Source organism: Chlamydotis macqueenii, chromosome 6 (assembly GCF_036417535.1).
Source record: "Chlamydotis macqueenii isolate bChlMac1 chromosome 6, bChlMac1.mat, whole genome shotgun sequence".
NCBI lineage: Eukaryota > Metazoa > Chordata > Aves > Otidiformes > Otididae > Chlamydotis > Chlamydotis macqueenii.
In genome coordinates this window covers 43,890,899-43,913,987 of record NC_141561.1, presented here as the reverse complement: position 1 = coordinate 43,913,987, position 23,089 = coordinate 43,890,899, and the positions used below count along the sequence as shown (strand labels likewise).

The 23,089-nt window shown below is 56.0% G+C and overlaps 1 protein-coding gene across 1 annotated transcript in view; it reads right to left on the bottom strand.

Moving 5' to 3' along the window:
* The window catches only part of LOC147600346 (axonemal central pair apparatus protein HYDIN-like), a 39,490-nt gene that overhangs the window by 8,962 nt on the left and 7,439 nt on the right, over positions 1-23,089 (bottom strand). The window contains exons 6-34 of the mRNA XM_086751236.1: positions 22,405-22,718; positions 20,652-20,799; positions 19,739-19,948; positions 18,719-18,856; positions 16,863-17,040; positions 16,543-16,673; positions 15,351-15,484; positions 14,733-14,869; positions 13,749-13,876; positions 13,449-13,640; positions 12,913-13,062; positions 12,012-12,251; positions 11,565-11,733; positions 10,837-11,022; positions 9,821-9,997; positions 9,007-9,183; positions 7,640-7,833; positions 6,750-6,902; positions 6,267-6,450; positions 5,668-5,809; positions 4,255-4,405; positions 3,079-3,492; positions 2,719-2,946; positions 2,024-2,236; positions 1,549-1,751; positions 1,189-1,371; positions 823-942; positions 291-450; positions 9-185 (exon numbers count right to left, since the gene is read on the bottom strand). Coding sequence (XP_086607362.1) covers positions 9-185; positions 291-450; positions 823-942; positions 1,189-1,371; positions 1,549-1,751; positions 2,024-2,236; positions 2,719-2,946; positions 3,079-3,492; positions 4,255-4,405; positions 5,668-5,809; positions 6,267-6,450; positions 6,750-6,902; positions 7,640-7,833; positions 9,007-9,183; positions 9,821-9,997; positions 10,837-11,022; positions 11,565-11,733; positions 12,012-12,251; positions 12,913-13,062; positions 13,449-13,640; positions 13,749-13,876; positions 14,733-14,869; positions 15,351-15,484; positions 16,543-16,673; positions 16,863-17,040; positions 18,719-18,856; positions 19,739-19,948; positions 20,652-20,799; positions 22,405-22,718 — 5,331 coding nt within the window. The remainder of the gene's footprint in view (positions 1-8; positions 186-290; positions 451-822; positions 943-1,188; positions 1,372-1,548; positions 1,752-2,023; positions 2,237-2,718; positions 2,947-3,078; positions 3,493-4,254; positions 4,406-5,667; positions 5,810-6,266; positions 6,451-6,749; positions 6,903-7,639; positions 7,834-9,006; positions 9,184-9,820; positions 9,998-10,836; positions 11,023-11,564; positions 11,734-12,011; positions 12,252-12,912; positions 13,063-13,448; positions 13,641-13,748; positions 13,877-14,732; positions 14,870-15,350; positions 15,485-16,542; positions 16,674-16,862; positions 17,041-18,718; positions 18,857-19,738; positions 19,949-20,651; positions 20,800-22,404; positions 22,719-23,089) is intronic.

Here is a 23,089-nt window from a genome sequence, read left to right as displayed (position 1 = left end):
GGGGTGACTGACCTGGGCAGAAGCAGCGTGTTGAATGACAGCTCCTTGGGGCTGACCCCCAGCTCCACCTGCACCCCCTGGCAGCACAGGCGGAAGACCACCGGCTCTGGGTTCCCCTGAACGCAGCAGATGAGCTTGTCTTCCACCAGGCCGGCTGAAGTGGGGTACGCCCAAACGCTCAGCTCCTAGCCCCGTCCCCGCAAGAACAAACACACAAGAGCATTCAGTCAGCAAGAGAAACAGCTCCTGGGCACTGCCACCGCTGCCTGTCCTACCTGCCTGTCTCCTACCTGCTTCTCGTTCGGTTGCAGCCTCATGCTGGGAGGCTCTAAAAGGAACGTGCTCTCCTGGAGATCGCGCTCAAAGGAGAAATGCACCTCTGCTTCCAAGGGGCTGACGTTCAGGATGGTTATCTTCTCGCAGTTGCTGGGATAGCGCAGCTCCTTGTACCTGTCCACAAAAGGGGAAAAGGCTGCAGAGGAGATGCCAGGACCACAGCCTTGATCACATCTTGAGGAAAGCACCGTGTCCGGGCAGCGGCAGGCTGCACTGGAAGACCATGTTCCCACGAGCAGGCTAAGAAAAAGGATCACTTTGGGGCACATTGCACGGAATATGGGTTCATCCTTGCGTTGCTTTGATGTCTGCCCCTATACTTGGTGCCTCCATGCCAGAGGTGTGACGATGCAGTCACGCACTCAAAGAGCGTTTTACAAAATCTAAATGGAAAGGCACCTGGAAAAATAACAGTATGCCAGGCACATGGCTTCTTCCACCTTCTGTGTGAGCATCAGCTGCTAACTCAGGGCTGGGAGCACGTACCCGTCTCTTGGCTTCCCACACAGCAGCGGTCCAAAGTGGAAAACACCCGTGTCCATGACATACTTCTTGGAGATGATGTCCTCATCCTCCTTGCTCTCCCTCTGGTGGGGAAACACCAGCCTGGGGAGAGAAACAGGGAATGAGGAGCTGTGAGATGCTCCTAGGTAGGAAACCTGGTCAGAAAGCCATAACCCTTCTGGGTGGCTGAGGTACCAGGACTGGTTCCCAGCTCCAAGCACGGGAAGATGCTGGGCTGCTCAGGCAGCACGCTGTGCCCAAGCCAGAAGGTCACAGGGGTACAAGGGGCAGCCCTGGCTCTGAGTTCAGGGGGAGCCATGCGTGAGGGCTCCCACGCGCCAGCCTTACCGCGGGTCCTGGCTGATGGCGGGATACAGGCAGGTGCCCCTGCAGGGCAGCTGGTACAGACGCTTTGTCCCCAGGATCTCAAAATGCAGCGTCTGCTCAAACTGGCCCGGTTCCGTGGAGCTGAAGTGGACCTTCAGTTGCACCTCACCGTGGGCAGGCACTATCCACCGACAGCTGCTCAGCCTGGCAATTAAAAAGGAGATTTCAAACACTGGGAAGAAGCAAATGAGGAACGGAGGGTTGTGGACTTGCCATGCCATGGAGGCACCGGCCGAGGGTGCCTGCAGAGCTGGAGATGAGGGACCTTGTCTGGCGAGATGGCTGCGAAGCAGAGGGGTCACCTCCTGCCTCACAGCTCGCCTGACAGGTCTCCCTGGGGATGGAACCGTGTCCACATCACTTTGGTCCAACCTGGGAGGACATGTGGGTGCTCCTGTGTCCGGCCTCTGGAGATCTCTGCTGCCCCGGCTGGAGCTGCGCTTCTTCCTCAGAGTCTTCGGGCTACCCACAGCTTTCTCCTTCCTCGACCGCCCCCTTGTTGGAGTGACCTGTTTCTTGGAGGTCTTAACAGCAAGGGGAGAGAGAGAAGAGAGAGAGAGGTCAGACCTGCCTGGAGACATCCCACCCTGGAAAGAAAGCTGTGGCTCTTTTCTCTCATGATAAAGAACCATCCTATTTCTCAGCAGAGAGACAGCACAGCTGTCTCTTTTGGACAGACAGAAGGGATGCCTGCAGACACGTGGCCCCGTCATGATTTGACCGCCCTTCCACAGTGATTCTTTTCCATCTCGCCTGCCCCCCGTGCCCCCATGCAGCCTGGCCCCTGTCCTGAAACCTTCACTGCGGGCACAGCGGGGGCATCCACGACACTTACAGTCGCCGCCTGTTCTCCTTCCGCAACAGCACCTTCTGGCACAACAAGCTGGAAGTGCTGGAGGGCTTCTCCTGCTGCAGGGGCCGTTCGCTTCTCCGGGTAGCGGATCACGGAGTACAAAGCAGGAGGGGGAATGGGAGGCCCAGAGGGACCCAGTCCCAGCTCATCCAAGATCTAAAGCAGAAGAGAAAACTCTCTTTATACTCCCGTCACCTTCAACCTCCCACTTCCTTAAAGGCACTGAGCTTTTGGCAATGGGGTTTTTAAAATTATTATTTCTAGGGAGTACAGTGCTTTTTTACGCCCAGTGGGGTGGGCAGGCTCCAGAGCAGTGCCAGGACCTACAGCTGAGACCTAGAGAGAAATCTCTCCTCTGAGTGACTCAGCTGAAGGCAACACCGACCATGAGCTGCCCTGCCCTGGAACCATCTGGAATGATTTCCACACTGGGAAACTGAACGGACAGGATGCTTGAAGAGAGAGCACTCCCGCTTTGCACCCGTCTGAGGGATGGTGAGAACCTCTCCAGCCACGGGGCTGCTCCGGAGCCGTTGTGGAACAGTGGCCTGGACAAGGCTCTGTGCCCTTGTCCGTGGGACGCAATGCACCAGGGCAGAGCATGGCAGGCTCAGCACCTGAGCTTCACAGGGCTTTACCTGCTCTGCCACTGGCAGCTTGCTGCTCTCCAGGATCTTCCTGGTCACATCTTCTGAGCCCAGTGCTTCGATGGTCAAGCAGGGCACCCTGCCACGCTGGCCTCTGCATGACCCTTCTGCACCTTCCCCTTCCAGCTCAGATAACGCGGAGTCCTCAAGAGCCTCCAGATTTTTTAGCCGCTCCTTCTTCGTGCGCTTCTTCTCCACGCGCTCTTTCTTGGAGCAATCCTTCTCCAGGCGCTCTTTCTTCACACCCTCTTTCTCCAGGCGCTCTTTCTTGGTGCTCTCCTTCTCCATGCGCTCTTTCTTCACAGACTCCTCCAGGCGCTCTTTCTTCCTGCACTCCTTTTCCAGTGTCACCTGATGCTCTTTCCCTCTGTTTTGCTGGCTCCCGTGGCTCAAGGCAGGCTGGCGCCGGGCTTCTGCTTTGTGCCGCACCTCCGCTTGGTTCAGAGGGGACAGCAGGATACCCTGAACCCTGTCCCAGAATGACAAGATATGCGCCACATACTTCTGCGATGCCTCATAGATCTTAAACCTCAGGGCCAAGTTCTCGCTGTCACTCAGAGCCCCCTGTTCTGCGTCTGAGTGTTGCACACGCACGGCTGGGCAGGCATCCATCAGGGAAACCTTGCTCTGCTTTCTCTTCTCTTCCTTGTCACTCCCAACAGCGCCTGAGTGCTTCTTTACAGATCCTCTCTTGTCTACCCCTTTGGTGGCATCCAACTGGTTGCTGGTGGAAATGCTGGTGTTGCTGGCGGATGCGTTCGTGTTCTGGGCAGGAGGAGCAGGAAAAAGCAGTGAGCATTTCAAAGCACCAACTCAGATGCTGCAGGGCAGTGATGATCTTTGCAACAGCACCCCAAGCCTCGCCTGAGACCTGTGCTGGGTGCTCCACAAATCCCAATCCAGAACACAGCTGGTACCCAGGGTAGCTCAACTGAAACCAAACTCCCCAGTGCCAGACTGATGGGGAGTCCTGCCCACCAGATGAAAAGTAGAAAAGCTTCTCCGAACCAAAGCGGGAAATTAAAACACCTCCGTACCCCTGTGCAGTCCTCTGGGCTCCATTCTGGTGTGCTGAGCGTCCCTGTGCCTGGCTGACACTTGAGGAAGTCTGGTTGAATACCTAAGGCCTGGCGGGATCTCCTGCCAGGCATGTAGCAAAAGACACCCCATCCCAGACGGATCATGGCCCAGAGGTGTAAGTCATGTGCAGAGTGGGGAGAAATGCTGGACTAAAACTATCTAGGGCTTCACAGTGAATGTCTGGAGTTATGTGAAGCCAAGACTCAAAGGCAGCATGATCCCACAAATGCAGCTCCCCAGCAAACCCATGGGAAAACATCCCTGGCGAAGCAGCAGCATGAGCAAACACCGGCTCTTGTTTCCCAGCACAACCCCACGTGTTACTCACTGAGGCCCATTCCTGGGCCCAGCGCCGCGTGTGGCTGCTGGCTTCTCGGGGAATGGTACAGCTCCGTGGGAAGAAGCTCCCCAGGGCTTTTACTCATCTCTACAAACACAGCCACCCACCTGTCTGACTCCAGGCTGCATTTTCTTCCCTGAAGCGTTAACTTGGTCTTTTCCAAGCTCGCTCCTACTCCTCTTGGAATTCTCCAGCTCTTGTTCCTTCTTCAGGGGTTCCAGCTCCTGACGGTGCTTTTCGTCAGGCTGCTCCATCGCCCTTCAGGAAGCCAAACAGAAAACAGCCCTGTGAGTCACCACCAGAAATGTGGGCTCGCTGCAATCCCAGCTGGCCCTGCACGCCATTCATTGACCCTGAGGCCAGACAGAACTCTTAGGCCATCGCCATGGACTTCCCTCAACCTGGGGAGCCTGGCAACATCCAAAGGGCGGCAAGGTGAGAGGGGTCCTCCAGGGCCAGCCAAATCTAGGCTTTGCTGTCCTAAAGTCTAAATTGTGCTGCTTCTCCAATCAGGTCCACCTGGACCCCTCCAGCACACTGCCAAGGACGGATCCACCATCTCTGCGCACTGATGCCAGAAGCCCTCTCTTGCTCTCCCAGTTTCAACCAGCTCACAAATCACTAACGCCTCCTTATCCCTGCGCCAACACCTACGAGGCTTATCCAGCCCTTCTCCCTGGGCATAGCCTGCTCCTTACTGAGGACACTCACATCAGTCAGAAAGCAAAGGTAACTCCCCTCCTGCAAAACAGGCTCTCATCAACCAGGCTTCCTGCTGGAACCCAGCCGTCACCACGGGAAACTTGTGCCGTCTCTCCTGGAAATCAAGATTGGAAGCAGCCCTAGCCATCTCCTCCCAGAGCAACAAACTGGGGCCTGTGCTGACAGAAAAGCTGAAACGCATGCTCACTTGAAGCAGGTCCCCCTCCCAGTTTAACACTTCCCCTGTGCATCCTCCTGGACAGGGCTGCTTTGCTGGGTCACAGCTTCTCCCAGGCTCCCCTGCTGCTGCAGGCGAAGGGGAGCCGAAGAGACACCAGCTTCTATGGCTGGCGGCGCTCAGTCAGGAAAACCCTGGGAGATCAGCGTTGCACGGGCTTCACCTACAGCAGGACTGCTCTCTACACCAAGGCAGCACAGCTGCACCTCACACCAGCCCACACCACAGCCCCTCTGGTTTGGTGAGGAAGGGGGATGAAGAAGATGGCCATCCACAGCATTAACTCAGAGACACTTGTGGGTGCAGCGGCAAGGCAAGCACAGAGCCCAGCTGCCTGCAGCCAGCGTCTATGCCAGAGGGCTCACTGCTGAATCGGAGAGAAGATGTTCTCTTCTCTCCCAGCGCAAAGTCCCTCCCCTGTCGGGAGCCAGGGAGGTGGAACTGGCCATCCTTGTGCGGCTTGGAATAGACACTTTTGGCGTTTGCTCTGAAAGCCCTCTTAGCTCAACCAAGGTCTCTGGAGCAGGGAAGGCCCTGAGGGACACTATCCTGGGGAGTTGTCCATGGAAGGCTTACAGACCTCCTCCTCCTCTTACGCCGGGCTTGTAGGAGCCTCTGATTAAATTGAGTTTTCTCTTCCTCCATGAGGGCATCGTACTCCTCCTCATCCATCTCCCAGAGACGTGCTTCCTCCCTCCTGGCAGCTTCTTCCCGCTCCCGTTCTTCAGCACAGACCAGAGGTGAAACCATTAGCCACTGCAAGTTCTGGAGGAGCTGCAAGGATTCACAGCTCTGTCCCGACCCAGCCTATCATCCTGCCAGGCCATCCTGGGGAGCTCATATCCCTGCTCCAGCGTTCAGAGAATCCCCCAAACTGTCGCCTGTACCTTGCCTGGCTCACGTGCACCAGCGCTGTGGACAGCTGGAGGGTGGGTAGTTACTGAGCCACAACAGCTTGCACTTGTGCCCAAGCTTTAATGGCAGAGACCAAGGGGAATCTTACAGCCTCAGCTCTGCTGTGTTTAAGCAACTGTGAGCTGAGTGCTGGCTACACTGAGGCAAAAGGCGGAAGGATTCATAAAACCGTTTCTTACAAGCTCTGCTGGTGACACAGATACACACGGGTAAGGTTGAGGGCTTGAGAGAAGATTGGAAAGGCGCGGAGATGAAGATTCTTACCTTCCTGCTCTTTCGCGGCTGTCTCCCTGGCTTTCAAAGAAGCATAATCCCGGAACAGGTTCACAAAATAGATGTGAGGCCGATTTCCCACAGCTTTGAGCAGGCAGAGGAGCGCAGATGCCGTGCTGCATGCAAAGCAGGTCTCCAGGCCATCAAACACCACTCCCTGGAAGCAGTCGCTCAGCTGTGAATCAAGTGGCAAAGGAAGAGAAAGTCAGCGATGGCACGCGTTGGGCTCTCAGCTACTCAGTCAGCCCAAACGGCAAAGGGCAGCGCGTCGTCGTTCCAAGAGCATCGGCTCAGACAAGCTCTGATCTTTCCCTGCGCTCTGCCGGCTTCTAGCATCTGCAGCTTGACCCAGGCGTGCCTGCACGCAGCCCAGGACTTCTCCAACAGCAGATACAGATCCCCTCCTCTGCAAACTGTACCTCACCGCCTGTCTCTCTGTAGCAGGAACGTATCATTTGCCCCCACCCCACGTACCTGCAGCCTTTCCGAGAGGATGGCCACCAGCAAGTCCTCAGGCAGCACGCAGCTCATCAAGCCCAGCTCTCCCGCTGCGCTGTCACTGATGCTCAGCCATCGCTGCGCAGGAACGCAGGGAAGGGCTGAGCTGAGCTCAGAACTCAATGAGCCCTGCAACATTGAACACCACGAGAGAAATAAACCACCTTGGAACCCCCTGAACATTTCCAGCTGCTGGGCTTGCAGCTCAGGTCTCTCGCTCGCAAGACAATAGACCCAAAGGGCAGGCCAGCAGCTCCAGGGGACAACCCTGGGGGTCACATCCCTTGGCCACAAGAGACCCAAGCTTGCAAGCCCCTGGCACAGCGTCCCACAGCTTTGCTCACCACCTGCAGCCACTTTGCCAACAAACCATACGACTCAGTCGAGTTTTTCTGGCAGAACACAGGTTTTTGTTCCCACCCCACGCCATCCCCAACCTGCCCAGCTGCCTCTCTGCACTATCGTTCCCCACACCAGGCTCTGGGTGACACAGAGCCCCGCCACGGTAAGCAGCCCCTGCACTTTTAACAAGGCCTGTAGCGACAGGAAAACACGTAACGGTTTTACACTCAAAGAGGGGACATTCAAACTAGACAGAAGGAAGACATTTTTCATGATGAGAGCGCTGGAACATCGGAACAGGTTGTCCAGAGAGGTGGTGGATGCCCCATCCCTGGAATCATTCAAGGCCAGGTTGGACGGGGCTCTGAGCAACCTGATGTGGTTGGAGATGTCCCTGCTCCCTGCAGGGGGTTGGGCTGGGTGGCCTTTAAAGGTCCCCTCCCGCCCCAACCCCTCTAAGATTCTATGATTCTCAAAGGCAACAGAAAGGTGCCATGCACTAAGCTGTGCCGATCACGCTTCACCCGGGAGCCTGTCAGGTCCATTACATGCTGTTTCTGGGACAGGCGCTCCTTTTTCTTTGTCTTGGCCGCTGCAGAGCTTTGGGAACCTACAGACTGCAGGCTGACTTTGTTGGCAGAGGGCGACTGGCTCCTGTCTGGGCTGCGCTTGCCATGGGCCCGGAACTGCCGGCGGCGGGAGGCATCTGCGTTTTGACCTGTGGAGGGGACAAACGGCTCAGTGGGGCTGGCGACGGGCGCTGTGGGGAGCAAGCAGGCACCTCGCACCTCCATGAGCACAGCCTTGTGCCCTGGTAGGGACACAGCACTTGTCCCCCAGCCTGCCTGGCACTGGCAGCACTGCTCCCAGAAGCAGCTCCCTCCCTGCTTCTCTTATTAGCACGAGAAAGCACACCACCTGAAACTAGATTGGAAAGCTAGAGAGCTTTTAATTCACAGCCCCGTGTCCGTCCCAACAAACGTGCACACAAGTAACACCTTTTCCACAGTCACTCCCCCTATGGGTCAAGCCAAGGATTTGTCCTCCAGGACTATTGTTTCTGTACCTTGCCCCCATCCTACATTCTCAGATAGAGACCGTAACACGCAGCCCTGCCCCAGCTGCATCACCCATCTCTGCTGGAGCTAAATCCTCCACATGGGATAACCCCACCGGGGACCCAGGCCCTTCTTCCTTCCACCAGCTCCCAACCCAGCCAAGTTCAAAGCTGAGCAACGCAAAACTGCCCCCACCACAGACAGGGTCTGGCCTCACCCTGCAGAGCTTGGGGCACCAGCTGCCCAATAAAGTTTCCTTAAAGTCTCCGGTCTCACAACGGAGAACAGCACAACTGGCACGAGCTGCCTAACCTGACAGCCTGTATAGGAACATCTCTGGAGAAAAGAGCTCATCTGCAGCATCTCTCTCATCTGAAACTGCCCCAGAAGGTGATCCTTCCCTTCCTCTCATGTTTGTGAAGCCACACTCAAAGTCAGTCGTCTAATGCTTCATGAGCCACTTTAGAGACCTTTTTCCTTCTTAAAGTGGGCAGCAGTTCTGCCTGACGGCCCTGAGGAGCAAGCTGGATTCAGCTTTGAGGAAACAGGAGAACTCTCAGTAAGACACAAACAAGTGTGCTTCACTGCTCCTAGAAAAAGGAACCCGTGCCAAGAAGCTCAGGAGCAGGAAAAGTGCCCCTGCCGGATCCCGGAAAATAGAGAATTTTTTTAATACCCAGAGATGTTTGAAGAAACGGCTTTGCATTTCTACACGCTGCAGCCATGTTCCCCAAGAGACCCAAGGGCTGTCAAGCTGCTTCTCTGGAGCAAGGGAGGTGGATGGTCATGGTGGGTTTCTGAAGCGCTGCTGGGGGTCCAGCGTTTCTCCTTACCCGCACGCTCTGTCTCCTTGCGGCTCTTCTGCTCGATGGCAGCCCTGATGCACAGCTCCCGGGCACACAGCCCTGCTGAGCTGCTCCTCTTCGAGATGGCTTCCTCCACCACGGCATCGATGGACAAGCAGGCAGCGCCATAGTATTTGGACAGCGCGACCGCTGCCGTGGTCTTGCCTTGAGAGAGAGGAAGACTGCTTGGTGACACTTGCACATGAGGCATTGTCAGGGACAGGCTCTGGAAATGCCCCAAAAAGTATTTCACATTTTCAAGGGCAGGGGGAAAGCACGTGCCCCTTAAGGAGAGACCATGAGGGAGGCAGCCTGAGCATGGTTAGAAATGTGGATCATCTCCACCTCATCTTCAGCTGAGGACTTTGTCCCTTGTGGTGACCTCGACCCTGGGCCAGAACACTGCTTCCAGCCCTGTCCCACCACCACTCAGACTATTATTCGCTAGCCTGTGCTGCTCGCTGCTGTCTCAGGCAACCTCTGGGCACACTTTGAGGGTCAGTGTGGGCTAGGGACTGCTCCCACGAGGCAACATGGACCCGAGGCAATGTGGTCCCACAAAGCAACAGGAACATGGCCACACTGCTTGCGGGAACGAGAGCCCAGCTCCTAGCAGGGACACAAGATGAGCCACACCACCTGCACCAGCTAGGTGAAGGCCTGAGGCTGCTTCATGTACCAGCAGAGCTGTGGCTCACCTTGCTTCACTTCACTTGGTCAACCAAGCACCGTGGTCCACCAGGAGATATATGTCTCTCCTGCTGCCCCCCATCCTGGCAGCCACGGCCTGCCGCTCACGTACCTGTCAGGGGTGCCCCATGGACGATGACGACGATCCCTCTCCGGTTTCGGGCTGCGCGCCCTTCTGCAGAGAGATCGATGCCAAGGTGGTGGGCAATGGCCTTAGTGACAGGGCTGTTGTCCAGTTCTCCCGCTGCCTCCTTGCTGCTGGCGGTGCTTTGCTGATGCTCTCCTGTGCAGAAGCAGGTAGAAAAGTCGGTCTCCTGCCTACCTGTCATCCTGATCATCCTCCCATCCCCTCAGGTCCTGGGAGAGGAGACTGCTGAAACCAACGTCACACCCAAGATCTCACCATGCCCTTCCTTTAGACTTGTGCAGATCAGGGTCAGCCCTAGATGCTGGTGAAGGTGCCTCTTCAGGGTACAGGAAATGGGGTGGCAGAATGGGGTGGCAGAAAGAGAACAAAGCAAGCAGCCAGCAATGCCTGAAAGGCCTGGGCCAAATCTTTCATGAACTGTCGTCATGGGAGATTGGTCTCAGGTCCTGCTGAGTAAGGGGACACAGGCAGAACCAGGCATCTTACTCAGTCCCAAGGCAGATCGCAAGCTGAGGATCAAGCCATTATCCAAAAGCCGGATGCTTGAGGAATATTACTAGCAGGACATCTGGCCGGGCTCTGAATTCACCAGAACAGCATTTACAACGAGTTCCCACCTTTGACCTCAGGAGGTCACCAAAAGACAACTCAGCTTGCAATGCCACGTAGGACAGCGAGCGCCCTGCCCTGCCCTGCCTAGCAAAGGGAACAGCATCATCCTGATCCCAGCAGCTCCTGGGGGCAAACATGCTCATGTGGCAAAGCTGGGGAAAACCTCCCTGGCCTCTCCCTTGTCCCTGCCCCAGACTCCTCCCGGGATCCTGCAGACTTCCCAGAGAAGAGCGCATTCCGGGCCTACAGGAGTGAAGGTGGCCCCAGGCTGCAGGGAAGTGATGGAGCTGACACTCAAGTCCTCCACTGAGACCCCTTTGCCACAATGGACATAAACCAGGTGACGAGCTTAGGGTTGTTATCTGTCCCGCATCTTTTCTCAACGCCTTCCTCCTCCTCTTCTCCACATTCAGCTTTAGAGTCCACCTTGTTGGACTGGCTTTCATCAAAAATGGAGGAGGGAACGACCGAGCTGTGGGATGAGATGGTGTGAATGATCCCAGCAGAGTGCTTCCCTCCTTGAGCTGACAGAGACCGGACACTTTCAAAGTTTGCTCAGCAGGAAGGACACAGGGAGGGAAGAAGAGAGTGAACATGCTCAGGCATCTGCTCTTTGCCATTTGACACTTTGCGCAGCCACATGCAAAAGACACAAAATTGCCCAAGGAGGGAGACTCCCAAGGCACAGGGAAGTCTGTCCAGGCTCTGGCTGCCCTCAGGGGAATTTTGAGCTTGTGCTTTTGTTGCTGGGAAGAAACAAATCGGACATAGCCAGTGGTATTAGACCTGGTCCGACTGTCTGAAGAACTCATCCCATCCTACTCTTTGTGGATGAGGGACACAAGGGGACATCCTGACTACTGCCCCAGTCCACGGCAGGCAGATACGAGCTTGCTTTGGCTGCACTCAGGGCTGGCAGAGGATGCGTGTTACAAGCCACAGATTTCCACCTGGAAATTCCTCCACCAAGCTAGGGAATGGGAAGCTGCTAAAAGCATGGGCTTTCCATGGACAACGAGGTCATGGGGAGCTCAGGGTGTGTGGGCTGAGCTCCCTGCTGTGGCCACACTCAGGAGAGCCAATGCCAATCCCTCACCGTTGTCCTGGCCTGCTGCTTCCCCAGTCCTGGACTGTGCCTGCTCCTCTTCCAGCCTCTTCTGGTCCTCATAGTACTCCAGCACCTCTGGGGGCAGCTTCTCACCCAGGGCACGTGGTGGCAGCAACAAGGTGTTGTGGCGATCGTAATCCTTCAGCGTCCGCAGGATCTGTGTGCATAGGGAAAAAAAAACGTAGGTGGGATGTGATTCTTGACCTTCATCACACGAATAGACTCCCCAGCCAACCCATCTTCTCCCTCATTCCTTCCTCCCAACGGCACGGACTATCCAAGCCCCTACACACCTGCCAGCAGAGGTGGCCAACCCTGAAATGCCACCAGGCTTTGCCCTGGGGACTGCCTCCACCTCCCTGGCACGAGCCTGGGAAGGCTGGAGCGCTAGGAAGCGACGGGAGTGTGCGCATGGGACCAGACCTTCCCTCTCACCTGCTCCTCAGCAAGGTACTGCTGGTCGAACTCCAGGGAGTAAAACTCGATGGGGAAATCGCACGGGTTCTTCACCACCACTGTCCCCTCTGCCCCGCGGCTGCACGGCAGCGATGGTCCCAGCTCCAGCACCGAGGGGCTGAACTCCAGCTGTGGCTGCAGCCCATGCCCCGACATCTGCAGCTCGAGCTGCTGGCTGCTCTGGCAAATGTTAATCTTCACCTTGCTTCTGTAGGATTTCTGCAAAGAGAGAAGCACAGAAAGCTCCTCCATGAAGCCCCAGGTGACAGGGCCTCCCATTCAAGCCCTCCCCAAGGTCAGACTGCCTGGGAACATGCAGACAGGCTGGGCCAGGGCCATGGGGACTGCTGGCAGCACAGCACTGCAGGTGACTGTCCTGCCGTGCCCAGGAGGGTGTCTGGCGGCTGTTTTGTCTGCTGGTACCAGCAGCGGGATTAGCCTCGATGGGCCCTTCCAGCGTTATCCCCTGTGAGCACGCCACGTGCTCTGCACCAGGGCAATGCAGCCTGCAAATACGTCCTGGCAAGGGGGAAGATGATGGGAAAGAGGCAGAGTTCCCCATCATGCACCCACAGGTAGCCACACTGCAGTGCCCTGATGCTCGCTGTGCAAGCTCCCCATGGGGATTTCAAAGCCCCTCTCAGAAGGCTGTGCTGCAAGGGAAACCGAGGCACAGTGGGGACGGGGCTTGCAGAAAGCTCCATGCGGAGGTAGACCTCATCTCCTCCTCCCCACGCTGGGCTCTCGTTACCACACTGCCCTGACAGACCTCCTGGGGGTGAGTGAGCAGGATGAGTCCTGGTGTGCAGGGGAACCGCATATTTGTTTATCAGATGGACCTAAATTGGTCTATCAGGTGTTTCTGCCTCGCCAATCTCACCTCTTCCACAGGTGAAAACCTGACTTGCACGTGGCATCGCTGTCCTGGAGCGAGGACTCCAGCTGGGGGCAGCACCTCGAAGACACAGGGCTTGGCCTTCAACTCCTGGAGCAGCTTCCGATGCATGCGCACCGACAAACGTTTGTCCACCTGAGCACAGAAACCAATCGTGTGAGGTCTCCTTGGTCTGTGAGGACAGACTCTCGGTTCCTGCAGTGCTCTGAGATACTGTCATGGTGCTGCGAGCACCCACGTCCAAACCAGCCACAGCCACCACTGGCCTAGAACTGGAGGGAAAATGTGCAGGCAGGGTGCGCAGATGCACTGTCAGAAGAGGAGCAATGGGTGAAGCTGGCAAAGAAGTGAAGCATCAGCTAGTGAACAGGTGCAGGCAAACCAGATTTGCTCTGTACCTCTAAAGCTTCCTCAGGTGGGCTGTAGCCCAAGGGCTCAGGCAGCCACAGGCGCAGAAAGGGCAAGAGGGGCAAAGAAAGCCCAACCACGACGTTACGCGTTCCACGGAGTCTGTGCTTTACCTTCTTAACAGGCTCACTCCTGGTGGTGAACCATTTGCAGGGGACCTGGAGTGGATTGTGGAGCTGGATGGTTTCTTCCTGGCACTGTCCGCACTGGACAGTGGAGAACTCCACTGTATCCTTGGAGAGGCAGAGGGACGGCACAGCAACGTTGGCACGGAGACGGACGTGAAATGTGGGGCCCCCTGTTACCTAGTGAAGGACAGAGCATCCCGCTGAAAGCCCAGGTGACATCTGCTGCTGTCCCAAGCTGCCACCTGCCCTGAAAGGTGGTGAGGGAGGTGAGGAAGCATGCGATACCTTGATGGGCAGGAGCATGTCCACCTCTCCCAGCGGCAGCTTGGCACTTTGTGGGTCGAAGCGCACCTCAAAAGTCTCTGTCTCCCAGCAGGGCAGACGTTTCACACGGGCAGGCTCCACACTGAAACCTTGAGCAGATGAAAATAAAGCAGCTGAGAGGCACAACCCACATCAATGTGTCACAAGCGTGTTAAGGCCATTCGAGTGTCCTGGCTGCTGGCTCTCTGAAGGACCCCTTGGCTTCTCCGGAGAAGCCTGCCACTCTTTCTCCCTTCTCACCACACACGGACAAAGGGTTTTCACAGCCAGAATCCAAGGTCCACACGGTAAAAAGGAAATCTATCATTTCAGGACCTCCAGCAATTTCTTCTTCAGGCATCCCACGGAAGGATGCACAGACCTCTCCAAAGGGGAATTTCCAACTAAGATCCCTCCATGCCATGGTGCTCCCTGGAAAACAACTTAGAGGAGACACCTGACCACCCCTCAGACACAGCGAGTCACCGTTGGATGGCAGTGCAGCCTTACCTCAAAGGCCTGCTTCAGAAGCCTGTTTCCATACAACACAGGACCTCACAGGCCACGTTCTCAATAAAGGCTGAACACAAGCGTGACATCTTTATGAACTCTAAGCAATGCACTTCCAAACCCCAAAGAGTCCGTCTGCTTGTAACACAAGCCCAGAGTGCACAAAGAAACTCAGATGACACTCCTGGCAGTCAAGAGCAGAGGTTGCTGAGAGGGGACCACGCTGATCAGCCCATCTAGCCCCCAGGGAAGTGTTAGGGCAGTCACAGGCAGGCCAGGTCTCTGGGTCCTGCTGGCCAGGAGAAGTCAGGCTCCAAAGCAGCAGGTAGAGAGGGTCGCAAGGAGGAAGAACTAGACAAAGAAGCACTCAAAAAACTCCCCATGGCCAGCAGCTGAAGCTACTTTGTCAGACAAGGCTCCTTCAAGCCCACGAGAAGTCTCTCCAGCACTGGTTACCTGTGTCACGCAGGACCTGTCCATCGGCGTGGAAGGACACAGGGAAGTGGCCAGTGTTGGTGATCTTCACGCTGTGCGTGTGGATGTCACCAGGAATGACGGAGCCAAGGTCCAGGATGTACTCGGGCAGCTGAGCCCTGAAAGGACGAGTAAGGACAGTTCTTAAACCACAGCCTGGCTACGTTTCCAAGTGGGTGGACGATGCAAAAAATGTGGGTATTTCTGTGTCCACTGCTGTAGAAACTCAGCTCTAGTCAGTGAATCCCAAGGCCTGACTATCTGGTAGTAAGACTTTGGCAAGTCCCAGGGAGTGTAGGTTCTAGGCTTCCTCAACTAGCAAAGGGACCTTAAAATAAAGTTACTTTAAAATGGATACTGGTCACCGCTCATGTGCTATGAAAAGCCACTGCAGACAAGTTCACTGGACCTCCACTGGTCTCCGTGGAACTGCTGAGCCAGGGGTACAGCCCAAGCCTGAACTTGCTTCAGGACCCTGAAATAGGATTTGCCCCCACCGCTCTGCAATCAGATCTGTCCCCAAAACAGCAGCAGCAGGGCTGCGCCTCTGGCTGTTACCCTCGGGGTGCCTGGAGATAGGCTATGGGAGTCCCCACTGACTTGAGAAGGCTCTGACGAGCACGCTGGTCAAAGGCTGTCTCCTCCGGGGGATGGGAGGCAAGAGCTTTCTGCTGTGCCAGGGCGTGTTCCTCTACCAGCATCTGCTCCATCTGCATCTGCAGCCGAGTGTCCAACTGATGACAAGGAAAGACAGTGGCTGGTTAGCAAAGGTCCTTCCCAAGGCACAACCCTGTCTCTGAAACAGGATCCCAGCCTGCTCTTGTGGAGAGGGGTGATGGGGTCCTCCTGGCTCACTGCTCAGTGTCTGTGACACCTCCTGCTCTCTTAGCCAGGACCTTATCTCTAGGGAAATGAACTCCAGCGCCTTCGCCTGCCCGTCACTGTTACAAAAGCTGATCTCGTCAGAGAGGCAGACGGACAAGCCAGGAACCTTCCAGTGCTCCGAGTGCCTACGCACAGCCGGTGCCAAAGCAGCTTGGACAAAAGCTCTCTTGAAAAGGGAACCTTTTGTTGGGCCGGTGCCACTTGGAGCTGAGCACCGACAGCACAACCCCAGGGCACAAGTCAGGCTGCTGCGATTAACTCTGTAAACCTGGCAGGGCTTGGGTTCAGAGAATCCTAGAATCCTGGAATGGTTTGGGTTGGAAAGGAACTTCAGAAATCATCCAGTCCAACCCCCTGCAGCGAGCAGGGACATCTCCAACCAGATCAGCTTGCTCAGAGCCCTGTCCAGCCTGACCTTGAAGGTCTCCAGGGATGGGGCATCCACCACCTCTCTGGGCAACCTGGGCCACTGCTTCAACACTCTCATCATAAAAAAAATTCTCCTTATTCCTGGTGTGAATCTGGCCTCTTGTAGTTAAAAACAATGACCCCTTGTCCTGTCATGCTGCAGGCCCTGTTAAACAGATTGTCCCGATTGTTGTGAGCCACAGACACCCCAGCCATGACCTGCAGCGCCAGCACAAAGAACCATCAATTCGATGCCTTGAGCAGGGTCTTCAGGATCCCTCCCTGGGGCAGTCAGGAAGCTGGTGCATCTATGGGAGGGACAATGCCCCGAGGTGGGCAGCCCATGGGCAATGCTGAGTTGATGCATGACCATGGGCAGGTGTGGGCAGGGAGGTCCCAAGTGCCAGCAGGACCCCAGGAAGCCTGCTGTGGGGTGCAAGGGGCCCAAAGGACACAGGGGGAGCACCGTGTGCCAAAGAGGGAAGCAGTTGTTCCTCACCAGACTCTGCGAGTTGTCCATGGGTGGCTCCGCTGCCGCAGCCTCCCTCAGAACAACTGCTTCGTCCCTCTGGCTGTCTTTTTCCACCTTTTCTTTCGCCTCTTTGAGCAGCTTCTCATATTTTTCATTTCCTGAAGGAAGAGAACATCCACAAATACAAGTGTGGGCACAGCGCCATTCCCATTCAAGCTGGGAAGCCCCATTCCCCTAACGCTGGCCTCTCCCAGAAACACATTCCTCAAGCAAGATGCCCTAGGGACATATAACATGGGGGAAAAAAACCCCAGGGCCTTCCTGGGGAGCAGACGGGCAGTGCTTACCTTTGACGTTCCTGGGCAGGTCCAAGCAGATCCTGGGAAAGCTCCCCTCTCCTTTCAGGGAAATTTCTTCTGGCTCCAGGTGAGCCACTCGGATCTGGAAAGTCCTGCAGAAGCCTCCAGGCACTCCCGGCAGGTAATAGACTTTGAGAACTTTCCGCGTGCCAGGTCCAACATAACCCTGCAGAGCGCGGGAGAAGAGGGAGGGAATGCACCAAAGAGGCTTTGGTGGAGGGATGGCTCAGACGATAGACATGCTGCCAAGAGAAGGCATGTTCTCCAGGCTGAGAAAGGGTCAGACAACATGGCCTTCTGGCCTTCTTCTGTCCCAAAGCTCACATCTCCTGCACCAGGATGCACTGTGTCCTTCAGAGGGCTCCTAAGGCTGCATCCCCACAGCACTGCCTGCCCTTTGCTCAGCGTGAGCACAGCTCTTCTGCTCACGAGGTGTGCCCTCTGCCAGCCAGAGCCAAGCTGAGGGAAGAAAGGCTCTTTTGCCAGCCGCTACGCAAGATGAGGGAAGTGCCCGCACTCTCAGACGGGCCGGCAGCTCCTGTCCCAGCACGTCAGTGGTGCCCAGGCTGGTGTTGAGCGCCGACGTATTCACAGATCCCAACCAAACGTCTCCTGCCTGTGTGGTTGCACCCAGGGTGCTCGAGTCTCTCCAGACTCACAGTGATCTGCAAACGTACATCTCTGGAGAAGCAGGAGCCCAGTGCAGGAGGAGATCCAGGGAAGAAGGTGCTGCCAGGAAGGCCACCTCCTCTCTGGGCTTCCAGAAGGGCTGTCGGAGTCCCGGGCTGGGCTGACGCCAGCCAGGTCAGGAGCAACTACAAGCAGACAGCACCACTGCTCGAGGTGACAGGACATGGTCTCAGCTTTTGCAGGTCGCCCTCTACACACTGGGCTGGACCCTCAGCTCCCGGCTCCCCTCCACGCTGCAGGGAGAAGCTGCTGAGCGGGACACATCCTGCCACTTGGTCTCCTGTGCCCTTACTGCAGCACACAACACAGCTGCAGCGAAAGCCAGCCCTGCCAAGCTGCCCGGGCCCATGAAGCAACTACAGCAACCACTGCCCGGGCCCAAGCAGAGCTGTGCTTTCGGGAGCTCGCGGGAAGGGGGCATCAGCGTCTCAGCCCTTTTCGGAGACAGGCATGAGGAAATGTGAAAGCCATTTGGCTTCCTCTTCCCATTGCACAAAGGGACATAGATAGGAACACTGCTTCAGCTCAAAGACACCCACGCAGAACGGAGAAGCTGGGATGGTGGGGTGCTGCAAACTCCTCTCCTTGCTATTCCACAGCCCCGCTCCTCCCTGGCCCCCCTCACTGCCCCACAAAGCTGCTGCAGAGCAGCAAAGCTGGAGCAGTGAGGGACCAGTACAGGGGCTGTCACCATTTCTGGCAAAGGACCTTCACGCCCAAACAAGAAAGTATTTCAGTCTCCCCTGCTTAGTGCTGGCAGGGGGCAGGCAGGGTTTGTGCAGGCTCGCACCAGGAATAAGTCCTGTCCAATCACACAACCGGGGGAAGGCGACCCTCAGCAGAGTCTGCGCCATCCGGCTCCAGCGCCAGCATGAGCAGAGAGCTCAGCAGCTGGGGGCCAGAGAGCTCCCCAAGCACTCGTGCCTCCCGCCGGTGGGTGCTGTGTGACAGCAGGGCCACCCGCCAGCAGCGGCCGTTAAGGAACTCTCTCAGGCCCGCACCTGCTTGACCCTCTCTGCCCCCCAGCAGCAGTTGCTTACAGCCCTGTCTCTCCTGGCTGCTTCTGTGGGTCTTGTCTTTTTTCCCTTTTTTCCTTCTCACCCTCTCCTGGGCAGCCTGAGACAGGCCCAGGGTTCATCGCTTGTGCTACTCACCGTGCTGGGCACAACCAGGGGCACGCCGGGCAGCGGGCTGTCTGCAGTGGCCGTGCTGGGGCTTAGCACCGCGTAGGTGATTCCCACCTTGCCGCTGTTCTGCAGGGTGAGCTCTGCTTCCGCGACTTTGTGAAACGGCTGAAGAGAGGGCAGAGGAGCGGGAAGTTACACACACCAGTCTGCTGCTGGGAGTCTCCTGCTGCTTGCATTGGGATGAGAGCAAATGAACACAACGCAAGAGAGAAGCAGGGACTGCAGAGAAGATACAGGCACTTGACTCTCCCAGGTCAGGCTGGGGAGCCCACAGCCACAGGGTAGCTCTTAGCCCTGCACAGGAACAGAGAGTGATGGCGGCATGCAGAGGGGCAATACCAACCATAGACAGATCAGTAATCAAGAAACCAAAGAGGATGCCAGCCCTCTGCACTTCAAGGTGTCATCTAACAGCTGGCTGAAAGAAAGGAGGAGGCACCAAGACATTTCAGAAGAACAGGCACCCGCACGCAAGTATTTGCAGAGCTTGCAGTGACAGCGACAAAGGGAGATGGACGTGCAACATGTACAGGGCCAACAGCTGGAAATATCTGGGGGGTTTTGAGCTGAAAAGAAGCAAAGCAGGGATCATTGTGGGACATTCTCTCCAGCTACAGTGACGGAAGCCCAAGTTCACTTCCTCCCTGGTTTACTGTGTTGGTTAATCAAGAGCATGGAAAGAGAGCATCTCCTTGGACCTCAGGCTTTAGGAGCGGATCAGTGGATGGATGTCTTGGGGCATGTCCCCCTGGAGATCACCTCTGGGATCCTGCCTGCCCCAGGAGGCAGCATGAGTGACCTTGAAGAGGAGGAACTGCCAATTTTGGGGGAGCAGGTGTGGAGATGGCCATCAAAACCCAGCCTGGATGCAGGACATATCACTCAAAAAGTAGCTGGGAAGGGGAGAGAGCCCTGGACCTAGGTGGGCAGCAACGCGCTGGTGGTGGTTTCGTGACAAGGACCTCTGCCAAGAAAAGTGCACGGTACCTGCAGCCCGTAGTAAATCTCCATGACGTCTAGGTGGTAGCTGATGAGCGAAGCCTCCCCACTCAACGCCATCTTGTAGGTCGGGCCTCCCTCCACCCTGCACAGCGCCATGGCGCGGGCAACAATGTTGGCGTGGCCAAAGAAAGTGAAGGTGACTCGCTGGCTCTCGCCTGGCTGCAGCACACCGTGCAGCGGCAGGATGTCGAAAACCTGGAAGCGAGGGAGGAGAGATCAAGATGTCGAGCACTGAAATGGGTGCAGAAGGGGAGCCGTGGCTTGGAGAAAAGGACAGACATGGCTGGAGGGACCTCTCCCTCAAACACAGGCAAAATCATCCTCATCTCAGCCTGCATCCATTCCACTTTCCAGCACAGTAACCACGGGAAAAATTTTCTCCCTTGCTCACTCATTAAGGCATTCATTAATACACTACACTGAAGTACTTTGGAGGTCTCCTGGCAGCAACAAATTCTCTCTGCTGCCTTTAGAAACAGGTTTTACTGCCTTTAGAGAAACACAAAGACTTGGAGGTGAGAGCCCTAGGAGCCCCTAGGAAGACTCCAGCCCAGCTCCTCTGACTCCTGATGCTTTGCACTCTCTCTCTGATTTGCATGCTGCTCTGTCTCAAGACGCTACAGCAAAATCTACTGCAGAAATTTCCTGCTGACCACTCGATTAGAGACAAGATGGATAATGCCCTCCATGGGTGCAGCAGAGGTAATGCCCTCCATCAATCCTATGACACGTCCCGCACAGCCTCTCCAGTGACCAGTCGCTGCAGCAGTGCTGTGGGATGTGCTTGGAGGGGTGCAAAGCTGCTCTGTGAGCAGCATCGAGAGCCACCCGTGGGAGCGGGAGCTGCGTAACTGCTTGCCACACTGGAAATGCAGGAGAGAGACACATTCCTACTTACATCCTCCGCTCTCAAGGCGAGGGGCTCTGCCTCCCCCAGCTGCGTCAGTTCCTTCATCCTCACCGGGCTCTGAGTCTTGATCCTCGCCACGCTGCCCGGGGATGACGTGCCTCGCTGCTGGAATAGCGCTGGTGCGGGCAGCTGGTAACTGGTTGCAAGGAGAAGTGGAAGAGGACAGAGGTGAACGCCTTGTGGGGAGGTAAGAAGCGCAGCAAGAAAAGACACATGAACTGTGCAAAAAGGTGACACTGAGACACAAAGGGGCAGATCTGGACAGCGATGAGCTACAACAGACCCCCCAGTGCCCTCCTGAAAGCACCCACCCCTGCAGACCGTGCCTTCCACACCCAGAGGGCCTAAGTGAGAGAATCTGCAGCTCTACTGGATATTTCTCCTGAAATTTCCCTTGACAATTACCCACAGCTGTAGGTCCGTCCAAACAAGCAGCAGTGCTGGTAGCGTTCTCTAAGTGCGATCAGGCCGGAGCAGGGATGGAGCCCGCTTGTACTTAAACCCTAGTCTAATTCAGCAGGAGATGGCAGGGGCCTCCAAGCAGAGCTTACAGCCCTGCTCCTCCTTCCCTGCCCACGTCCCTCCACCTGCTCTTGCAGACTTCCCTCTGCCTTTTAGGGTCTGTTCTTGAAGGCGCCGTGCATCAAGAAGGGCCACACTGAAGACTTGTTGTTACTTGGTAAGGCTCAGCTGTGAACGGGCTACCCCAGTTCCCAGGACTTCTCCCCCAAGCCCTGCTCGGAGCAACAGCTCATTTCCAGGTCCAACAGCTCGTCTCCTCCGGGCCAGATCCCAGTTCCCTCAACAAAACTGTTTCGTGGTGATCTCTTGTATTTGGAATAGCAGCACTTCCATGTCCAATGGTAAACTTGGCTTCGTTTCCTACAGCGTTACAGCAACATCGTTTGCTGCTGTAATTAAAACTGTCCAGACCAGACGTTTGCTCTGTGCAGAGAGGCCACAGCGGGAGGAACTGCTAGCAATGTGTTGAGAAATAGGCTCCAGCGCAACTGGAAGACTGGTCCTGGGCTTGGAACCCACAGGCCAGCGCTGGACAGCCCTGCTCGCCAGGGATGCTCAGACAAGTCCTCCCGCCAACATCTACAGCTGTACCCGAAGCCACAGCAGAACCTGCCGTTTGCTGTGAAACACTCAAGAGCTGGTTCGTGAAGGTGACGTGCACGTTAACAGATGGAAACTCACTTCACCAAGGTGCTGTTTGCCTCAGGCCACCAAGCTCTGAGAAAGCAGCTTTCCACGCCAGCTTTCCTTCCCAGGGGAACCAGTACAGAGGCTACAGCCAAACAGCAGCAAGAGGCTGGGACAGCAGCACAGCGTGCTGGTGGCAGTGCCGTTGTAGCTTCTTAGTACGGGACGACAACAAACAGAGTTGGCCGGGAAGGAAAAGAGGCCACATGATACATCTGCTTGTCCAAGTGCCTAAGCATGGCTTTGTAGCTCCAGAAATAAAGCAGGATTCTAGCTTACGGCTCTGCAAAACGTGCTGGTAGTATCTACAGCCCCAGCTTGGCTGGAGAACATTGTCTCCTTCCCAGCATCAAACTGGTGAAGATCACCTGTTTGCTGAGCATCTCCCCTGACCACAGCTGGCAGGTGTTATTTCCACAAGGCAAAGTGGAAAGCAATTTGTCAGGTCCCAGGCAAACAGCCTTGGTCTTTGCCAAGGACAGGCAGGACATCAGGAAGAAGAGCTTCAAGGAGAGGGCAGAGGTGCACATACCTCCTCCGGCTCACGTGGCTGTTTGGCAGGAGCATCCAGTGGTACCGGACAGGAAGCGGGCTGCAGTTGGTCGTCTCGACGTAACGCTCCTCTTCGGTGTCATTCAAGATGCCGCCAAAGTCCAGGGCCGTGGTCTGGATGCGGAGACTGGGAAAGTAGACCTCTCCCCTAACGGGGACCAGCTCCACATGCGGGTGCTCTAGAAACTGTATCTTCAGAGTCTTCTCTGCTACCCGGCTATTCAAATCCTTTTCATAAGCAGGGTTAAAGCCGATGAAGAGATGAAGCTCCTCCCCTACCTCCAGCTTCATGGGCTGCAAGGAGATGAAAAGCATTCACCACCAGCTGATGAAGTCCCAAGGTCTGAGGGCATAAAACGTGTCAATGCTCAAAGTGTGACCCCTGCGTGGGCTTCAGGTCATGCTTCATTTTCTGGACAGTGTGCACCTGACCGCAAGCACCACAGCAGTCTTCTCTGAGACTGCCTCAGGCTCACATCTCTGTGCTCTGCATCGATAGCGATACAAGGGGGAAAGAAATATTGTTCTACTGTACTCGGAACCCACCAAAGCTGTATGCTGAGTACATCACCAAAGGAGCACTCTAGCAAGCCAGGGCCTTTTCCCCTGACTCTAGAAAAACTTCTTTATCCTCACACTCAACACAAGCACAACAGCACTGCGTC